The sequence below is a fragment of the Ananas comosus genome, linkage group 14 (assembly GCF_001540865.1).
Source record: "Ananas comosus cultivar F153 linkage group 14, ASM154086v1, whole genome shotgun sequence".
Lineage (NCBI taxonomy): Eukaryota > Viridiplantae > Streptophyta > Magnoliopsida > Poales > Bromeliaceae > Ananas > Ananas comosus.
In genome coordinates, this window is record NC_033634.1 from 10898339 (window position 1) to 10908539 (window position 10201).

General features: G+C 35.8%; 1 protein-coding gene and 1 long non-coding RNA gene across 3 annotated transcripts; one reads left to right on the forward strand and one right to left on the reverse strand.

The window, feature by feature from the left end:
* Window positions 362–1339, forward strand: LOC109720694. The gene is made up of 2 exons (XR_002219040.1): window positions 362–609; window positions 906–1339. It is a non-coding gene; the product is annotated as an uncharacterized LOC109720694 (long non-coding RNA).
* LOC109720693 (LRR receptor-like serine/threonine-protein kinase GSO2) lies at window positions 5175–8220 on the reverse strand. Of its 2 annotated transcripts, XM_020247960.1 has the most exons (2): window positions 6327–8220; window positions 5175–6254 (listed from the first exon to the last, which is right to left on the reverse strand). In XM_020247960.1, exons 1-2 carry the CDS (start codon window positions 8166–8168, stop codon window positions 5274–5276), a joined length of 2823 nt encoding a protein of 940 aa, XP_020103549.1. In that variant the 5' UTR covers window positions 8169–8220; the 3' UTR covers window positions 5175–5273. The 2 variants fall into 2 exon arrangements, with proteins under 2 accessions (XP_020103549.1, XP_020103548.1); XM_020247959.1 differs by having other exon boundaries at window positions 5175–8219.

Below are 10201 nucleotides of genomic sequence, written 5' to 3' on the forward strand. Positions count from 1 at the left end.
TCGCTCGTTTAGTAAACGAGCCGAACATGAGCTGAATTTTTCAGCTCGGTTAATAAATGAGCCGAACACGAGCTAGGGTAAGCTCGCTCGTGTTCGGCTCGATAACAGCTCGATTATATTTATTTTATATTAATATATTTTTATATATTATATTATAATATAATTATATTTGTATATAAATATATAATACTAATTATTAATTTTAAATTTTTAGCATAATTTTATAAAAAAGCTCAGCTTATATATTTATAAAAGAGGCCTAAATAAATAGAGGCCCAGAGGCCCATTTATATTTAAAATTTTAACCGTTGGATTAAAATTTAATGGTTAAGATTGCATCAACCTTTTTAAGTCCTTCCCTATTTCCTAACCCTAGTTTCCTTTTCACACATGGTTTCACACTTCACGCAGCCGTGGGCGGCGGCGGCGATCACCACGGAGGCGGAGGCCGCGACCACAGGCATGGCCATGGCGGAGAGGCGTGGAATTTCAGGAAGAAGGTGTGGAGCATGATGGGGGGGCCTACAAGCACTAGCGCCGCACGGCGATCGCCATGGCCGGGATCTTCCTCACCTGCGTCCCATCGCCATGAAATCTGCCGAGCTCGAGGTTTTTTTGCCCTATTTTTTCTGTAGTTTTTGGTATCATCAGTGGGTTGTGGGGATCGGGATCGGGGTGGGGTAATCCGGGGATTCGTTGTAGGGTATGAGTGGAATAACGATGAGATTGAGTGGATTTTTGAGTCATTTTTTTGCGAATTCGATGTGATTTAGCGTTTAAGGTTACGGGAAAATGTAGAGAAATGGAAGTATTTAACCTTTTTTTTCTTCTAATTATTGAAATAATCACTGATTCTCGTTCTCTCTCTCTCTCTCTCTCTCTCTCTCTCTCTTTAACGCAACCAGCCACAGGCGGTAGCACCGCCGTTCGCAAACACTCGGCAGCGGCAGCGGACTTCGATAGCGGCGTTAACGACCCGAGCTAACGAGCCGAACACGAGCTAGCTCGATTACGTTGCGAGCCGATCACGAGCCGAAGATCTCGAGCTCGTCACGAGCTCGAGCCGAACACGAGCCGACCTTGAGACGTTCGAGCCGAGCTCGAGCTGGCTCCAGCTCGCTCGAGCTCGGCTCGTTTACAGCCCTACTTATTGGACTCTCCCCTAGCTTATTTAGCACGATACGAATGGTTTTGGGTAAATCCTACGTACTATATCCGGTGTAAGTAATACTTTTCTCTTTTCACACAACTTGACCTAACTTTGGGTAGACAATTTATTGAGTTTTGTAATTTAATTATCTAACTCGTAATTTGTTTTACAATCCATTTTAAAATCAAATCCAAATAGCATTCAAGTGATTCAAATTTAGAGAAATTGAATTCAGTGCAATTAATTAAGGGTGATTATTTTAATTTGCTTGGACTAAATAAATTGGAATTTAATAGAGTTCAACTCCAAATTATTGTTTGCAATGGAATAAAAAGTCATATTAATATGCCGATGTTTCTTAATATTTTCCTTTAGTTAAATTGAAAGAAAATTAATATCCATTAATTTTGGGAAGGAATTATTGGGACAACGAATACATAATAACTCTCAGTGATTTAATTCTTACCGAACCAAAATCAATTGAAGGAATTTGATCCTAATTAATTAGCATCGTTGGTTTATACTAACAATCACTGTTTAAAACACTTGGTTTTTTTTTTCTTACTGAAAAAGGCTATTTATGAGATCGAAAGTTCGGCACAGCATTGATGCTTCAAAAAATTAGGGACTCGATCACCCCTAACTTTTCACATAGTACCTTAGCATTTAATCAAAAGCAATATGATAAATATAATAATTTTATACTGAAACAATGTTTAAAGATAAATTATCTTTGTACTTGACTAACTTTACTTGACTATCTTTGAATGGATGCCATTATTACTACATGACATAGTCTTTTTTTATTTATATATATTTTTTTGAGGTGTGAAACCGAGAAAATGTGGTAAAAAAGTTGCTGGACTTGGAGTCGTCCAACAATAAGCAGGCCACTTTTTTAGTGCTTGATCTTGACTCTTAAGTCATGAAATAATTCAATTGTGGTTCGACTTGGTCTCTGTAATAAATCAGTTTGGTTCAGTTCTATATAAAACCGAGAATTTTGATTAGGTTTAAATATTTTGCAAATTGAACTAAATTTTTTTTGCAAATTGAACCAAATCAAGCTGAGTAAACCCTTAGCCATGACAAAGTTTTTTTTTGTAGACTTAGGCTTAGCTTGGTATTGAGGTTTATCAAACGCTATTAGATAAAATGAAGTTCGGGTAAAAATATATAGAAATATGCTTTTGCGTTTTCCGATAGAACCACGAAAAATATATTATAATCGACTAATCGCGATATGCAGAACGTAATATTACATACAGAAACAAATAGGATGCTTTTCCATCGTACTTCCTCACCACACGTAACGTAATCTCCTCGCAATCCCAAACAAAGCCTTAGCATTTTCTGTCAGACTAACACATTAAAATAAAAGAAGTAGATAAAAATGTTTGAGGATCCCTCAAATATAGATCACTATAAAACAGACCCGTCATTTTTACGGATTTCTAAGTGCGGGTTTACTAAAATATTAATTTAAACCTTCGGTTTTCAAAAAATTAAAAAAATGTGACTAACTCTAGATAAGGAGGAATTCTACACTGTCACACTTGCACCACGTCATCAATAACAAGCCAATCACATTCCTTCTTTTCAAACAAAAGTACAATAAAAATATATTTTTACAACCATGATGGGACATATATTCTTAAAAGGATTAATTTGATTGGTTTGTTACGTCACGTCACTGATATACCCGTTGCATTCTAGAATTTTTCCTAGATAAGGGTGTAAGGTCTCGACCCAAAACGGACTAGAAGCCAGCCTGGCCCAGCTTTAAATTCGGGTCGGGCCTGTCGCTCCGGCTGGTCCAGGCCTCTCGCCCGGAGAACACTGTCCGTGCCGAGCTGAGCCATGCTCCGAGACGGCCCCTTACTTTTTTTTTCAAAAATATATAAAATTTAAAAATATGAAAGATTAAACCGGTCCTATTTAAACTGATATTATGATTAAAAATATTTAAAATTTACAATAATTATTATAAAATAACAAAAATTTTAAGTTGTTTATAAAAAAAGGTGAATTGGGTTCCTGGGACCAAAACCCACTCTTCCTTATGTATGGAGCATTGGTATGCACCAGGTGCAAGTAAACAATTTCTCCTCTTTTAAAATTGTAAGTACATCCTATTAAATATTCTTGATACAAAGTATACACTATACAACATTGTACTACATTCCATAATGGTTTAATTACAACTTTTCATAATGGCTTAACTACACTATACTATATTGTACTTTAGTGTTATCTTTTTTTTGTTATATTGTACTATTTTTTTTTTTTTTCAAAAGCCTCTATATTTACCAAAATCACCATGTGGTTATTAGTCTATATTTGCTGACGTGGCAAATATTGTTTGGTGCTGAAGTGGTAGCTTTTTTTTGTTAGAGTTAAGGAACTTTTTGATAGTAGATAATTAATTGAAATAAATGGTGAAAGTCAGGGACTTGATTGAAAAAATCGTACGCTTGGAGACAAAAGTATGAAAATTTGAGTAAAAAGTTGGGGACCAATGGTTGAATTAGTTTAATCTATACTATATCTATAGCTATACTATATATAAAATCATACAAAAAATTTTACAATAATAGACTGAATTGGAAAAGGAATAAAAGAATATGCCCTGCGAATGGTTATAATCAATTTATTAAAAAAATTTTAAGAAACAATGATCGGTTATGATCAATCTGTTAAAAAATAGCATTTCTATCCATCTATAAATCCAATCATATGAGCGGTTATAATTAATTTGTTAAAACATATCTCAACAGAAATGAATGGTTATGATCAATCTGTTAAAAAATAACATTCCTATTCATCTATTTTAAATTAAAATTAAAATTTGAATTTAAATCGTGAATCAAATTTAATTTTGGATATCAAATTTGAATTAACAATTAAAAAATTTTAATTACAGTGGATCAAAATTAAATTTTAGATTTTAAAGTAAATGTGAATTAAATTTGATTTTTTTAGTTTAAAACACATGCTTAAATTGTAGATTCATCATAATTCAAAAATATATAAAAGTATTCAATGTGTATGAAAAAAAAGAAAAATACAAGATATTGCAGATATCTTCTAATAAAATATTACATATAAATTTATAAAATATATTTTTTATTGCAAGTTTTTAAAATATATAAAAATATTCAATGTAAATAAAAAAATAATATAGAATATTAAAAATTGTAAGTTTTTAAAATATATGAAAATATTCAATGTATATAAAAAATAATATAGAGTATCGTAGATATCTTCTAATAAAATATAACATATAAATTTATGAAGTATAATTTTTATTGTAGATTTTTGGATAAATCTAATGTACAAATTTATATTGATTTCAAATAAATTAAAATAATTGTTACATATATGTGCACGTACGCTCAGCTAGTATATATAAAAACAAATAGAAAATTTAACGATAACAGTCCGAATCAAAAAGAGAGAATAAAAAAAATATTTTATCTATATTTTAAAAAAAGAATAATATCTAATATGTCTTTCAAAACTTTAAAATATCTTATTTAAATCCTATCGGACCATAATAGCCTTGTTGATTTTAAAAAATTTCCACTAATGAGAATGGGTTTTTGAAATATAATTTCATAATTTCAGAATAAATTTAAAAATTTGAATAATAGTCAGGGGTAAATAATCAAAAGCTTCTAGAAACACACCATATTCCATATATATTACAAAAAAAAAAACCATCAGATACCTAGCTACCATATGTACTATACCATTTGATACATGTATGGATACAGTCCAACTGAATGTAAGTTAATTTAAATTCTTCCAATCATGGAATTAAAGTGCTTACAATCCTGCAACTTGTTCATCTTGCAAATATAACGCACATTGCACGTGCACTATAACTAGTTCTAAATGAATAGTAAGAGTAATTTTATTCTTGTTCTCTTTTTTTATAAGAACCAGTGGTTCTACAATTCCACAGGCGAAATTAAATTAAAAAAAGTACATATCCTGCTAACAGCAAATTTATGAGAACACAAACTTCAAAATCCATTTCCACTAGCACACAATAGAATACATATACCAGTATTTATTTATACATAATTCTTCAACTTCTACTATATAATCTTAGCGCCTCTCAGTTGCGAGCAAGAAACCTATAATACATCTTATCGATCATGAAAAAGTAAGTATTTCTCCACGTAGATTTGAAGAGCAAGATACCATAAACAGCCCAAAGCCCCACCAAAAATCCCAATCCCATGCCGAGATAAATTTCTATGTTCTTCACGCCACCACTATGTTTCTTCTCAGGAGTATATGTTATTTCATTTCCAAAGCAAGTCTTCGAAATAGGGGGACCACAAAGATAGGGATTGCCGGCATATATAGTTGGATCAACCAGTGTCTGCATTTGATCTCCAGATGGAATCCTTCCTGAGAGGTTATTGTATGATAAATTTAAGCTGCTCAAAGATGTCAAGGCCGTTATACTTTGAGGGATGGTTCCATTTAATTCATTCATAGAAAGATCGAGAGACTCCAAAGATTGTAAGTTTCCTATCTTATCAGGAATCCTTTCCTTTAAGTGATTTCTTGATAAGTTCAAATTGCTCAGCGCTGATAGATCGACTAATTCCTCAGGAATCACACCACAAAGGTTATTACCTGAGAGGTCCATGCTCGCCTCAAGATAGAGGTTCTTGAAAAATTGAAGATCCAACCCTTTTCTTGCAATATATACTTTTTCACTGGTAGAATTTGGATACAGCAGGTAGTCTAATGAACTTTCATCTCTTATTATAGGTGTTGGAAAACTAAAATCCAAAAGAAAAAGTGTTTGAACCGTGTATTTAGCTAACTTGGTTGAAGCCACTGCAGAGAAATTACCAAATGATTGGGGTATGTATCCTGATAAATTATTCCAAGAAAGATCTAAGATTTGAAGATTCTCAAGTTGCCCGAGCTCTGCAGGAATGTTGCCGACAAACATATTGGACATCAACCGCAGTATTGTAAGCTCTGTTAACTTTCCTAGCCACGTAGGAATCTTGCCCGATAACTTGTTTTTCCCAAGATCAATGAATACTAATGAGCAATACTGTAGAGAAGAAGGAAGCTCTCCATATATGGTGTTGTTGTTCAAGTGCAAGAACTCAAGATTACTAACAGAGCCCAATGAATCTGGAAGTTGTCCTGATAGCTTGTTATTGGATAAGTTTATAAAAGTCAAACTATTTGATGCACCATTCCAGCAATTTGGCAGTTTACCAAATAAATTGTTGTTCGACATGTCAAGTATGGACAAAGATTGCATGTTGCATATATATGATGGAATGTTACCACTTATGGAGTTGTTCGAGAGAAGAACGATTGCAAGATTTGGCCTGAAGAAAGACCTTGGAAGTGATCCAGAAAACATATTGTTTGAGAAATCAAGCCATATCAAAGAATCAGACAGAAATGGTAAGAATCCATGTAAATGGTTAGAACCTAAATTTAACACCTTAAATGATGTCATATTTTCTAAGGAAGATGGCAACATGCCGCTAATTTGGTTATTGGAAAGGTGTAAGATCACGATAGATGAAGATGTGTTCCAAAACCAATAAGGAATAGTGTCTGCGATCCCGCTGTCCGACAAATCTAAGAGTTCAATCTCTTGTTGCAATTGGAGCCATCTTGGAAATCGTGGACCCAATCGACATGAGCTCAAAACTAATTCTTGCACTTGAAAAGGAGGCACCCAATTATCCTCCACCCTCACCTCAAGAGATGTACTACTCACCGATATAAACTTTAATCTTGTGAAGTTCATAAGATGAGTTTCATGTAAAACCCCAGTAAACGAATTTCCACGGAGATTAAGCAAAGTTAGATTAGATAGTTTATTTATCCCTATAGGTATCGAACCATTGAGGAAGTTATTGCTGACATCGAGATATATAAGACTTGTCATATGTTCGAGCCAGCCAGACAAATTTCCCTTTATATTTGTATTATGTAAATACAATATTTGGCAATTATTAGGAGAGACGCAAGAGAGTTCTGACAAAAATTCGTTTATATCTTTATCAACATTATATCCGGACAAACTTAAAGTGTTTAATTTGCAAAGGTTTTGGATTGAATTTAGTACCGGGCCGACCAAGTTGTTGAATCCTAAAAACAAGGAAGTAAGTGAAGTCAATTTGCCTAATTCAATAGGAATTGGACCATAAAAATCGTTATTATTGAGATTGAGATAAGTTAGGCTAGTGAAGTTCCACAGCCAATCGGGCAAGGTGGAGTTGAAGAAGCTATGTTGGAGATCAAGTATGCTCAAACTTGTTAAGTTAAAATTGGAAATGGGGTCAGGATTGCTCGGAAGAGCGCACCTCACTAAGCAAAGCACTTGCAATGAAGATAGCATGTTCACTGCTTGTAACCAATCATTTGCATTTTGTAGCATCACAGAGGTCAAGTCAAGGTACTTTAGAGAAGAGAGACCTTTGATCCACGATAGTTTGCCATGAGAGGTAGTACTATAGTAATTGTACATATAACTAAGGTCGAGATAACGAAGAGTTGACAAGTTTCCAAGTTCAGGAGGTATCGCTCCAGTAAAACCCGCATTAGAGAGGTTAAGATATCTCAAGTTCTTATATGAAGTGATGAAATTAGGGAAACTGGTATTGAAGTTATTCATGCTGAGATCTAAGTGCTTCAAGTGGCTTAAAGATAGCAATGATGGATTGACCTCACCACCAAAACCTCTGTAGCTTCTATTTGAGGAAGTTGCACAAGGGAATCCGAGTTTGAGCTTCTCAACTCTGCTAGTCTTATTGTTGCACCAAACTCCCTTCCATCTGCAGCAGTCAGAGCCTTCCCAAGAAGACAAGCAGTTTAGTGGATCGATGACACCGGACTTGAATGCGAGAAGCGCCTCGCGCTCTACACTGAGGCATCCGTAGCTCTCCAAGATTTGGGTTTTTAGAAGGCAAACCACGAATAATATTACAAAAAGTTGCATGCTTGTAGTTTCAAACCTCATGCTTCAAGCACCAGAAGCTCTCAATAGGAAGGTATATAAAATTACTGGCTCAAACTATGTATATATAGTTGCTGTACATTATAGATTGGTCAAATTTTGAATGGAATCTTAGGGCCAATTTGGTCCTATTGCAGGTTGTAGTTTGCTGGATGAAGTACTATATAAGTAGCACTTTTAGAAGAATTATTGTATTAAAATTCTGTCGATAGTTTCTATTTACAGTAGAATTAGAAATACCAAGTTACAACTTTTGCTGCTAGCCTCAAAAATTTGTTTCTGAATATAAAGTCTCACATTAGATGGGAATGAAGGTATGACTAAAAATATAAAAGCTCATGGATAATAATAATAGTAACTGGGCTTACATTTTGGACCGATTGTTTGGATCCAACGAATTATTAACGCTAACGATCGGATCTTACAATAATATAAAAATAAGATCTAAAAGGAAAAAAAAAAATCTTCTAATATACGTGGACTGCAGAGTTAGAGGTGACCGCAAAAGCATCTCCTTTGACCAAATTACTTGTTACGGGACAAAATTAATTAACTTCATATATGTTGAATTCCAAGCCATGACAATGATCCAAAAACTAATCTTTTACGCGTATCGTGAAATACCCGAAATATAATTGATGAGTCTTTTTTACATATAAATAATTGTTAGTTACTAGTTTGGCTCCGAAGCCTCCCCGCGTTTGGCGGGGCTTCGGTGGGACCCTTCACACCCCGCACCTCCCCCGCCCCCCACCCCCCCGGCTCTCTCCCTCTCTCCTCCCTTTCCCCCCACCCCCTCCCCTCCCCTCCCCTCCACTGCTCTCTCTCGTGCTCGGCGCGCGAGCGGGTAGGAGAGGGGCGCTCGCGGGAGCGAGGGCGTCCCTCCCCTCCCCCTCTTCTCCACTGCTCTCTCTCGTGCTCTGCGCGCGAGCGGNCCCCCTCCCCTCCCCTCCCCTCCACTGCTCTCTCTCGTGCTCGGCGCGCGAGCGGGTAGGAGAGGGGCGCTCGCGGGAGCGAGGGCGCCCCTCCCCTCCCCCTCTTCTCCACTGCTCTCTCTCGTGCTCTGCGCGCGAGCGGGTAGGAGCGGGGCGCGGGCGCGGGGCGCTCGCGGGAGCGAGGGCGGAGGCGCAGGCGCTGGTGCGTGGGCGCTGGCGCGGCGCGGGATGCGGGCACAGCGCGGGGCAAGCAATGGCGCGCGACGCGCGTGGGTCCGAGAGCATATTTGAAAAGACAAATTAGTAATTTCACAGAGATAACGACTACTCTTAATAATTCATTAATAAAATAGAATTTAGTTCTATGGATATATTTAAGGCTTTTTTTGTATTTAGCCCCCTTAAAAAAAATTTTATAAATAGTCCCACAAAATTTATATTTGTAAGATTAGCCATATCCCCATCACGTAATCGCCATGTAGGCATGACGGTAAATTAAGTTGAATACGGTAAACCATTCATCGTGTTTAGATGCGATGATCATTACGTCCTTTCTAAATCCTAAATCTCAAATATTATGTAATATCATGGTGGAAAAATAATAGAATACGGTGAATCATTCATTGTATCCGTATTCAACTTAGGCTTTGTTTGGGATTACGGGGAGATTGCGTTACGTGGAAAATACGTTGGAAAAATACAATATTTGTTTCCGTAGGTAATATTGCGTTCCGCATATTGCGATGAGCCGGTTACGATATATTTTCTGCGGTCTCACTGGAGAACGCAGAAGCATATCTCTATATTCTTTTTCCTCAATTCCATTTTATCTAATAGAGTTAGATAGACCTCGATACCAAACTAAGTCTTAACCTATGCCGTCATCCACGTTGGCGTGGCGCTTACGTGGCGGGAATAGGACTAATCTTGTAAATTTTAAATTTTGTGAGATTATTTATAGAATTTTTTTTAAGGGAGCTAAGTGCGAAAAAAGCCTATATATTTAAAATAACCTGAAATATTAAAAAAAATATTTTTAATATTAATCTTCTAAGAACGGTAAATAAAAAAAATTAAAAACTTTTCATAGATATATAAATA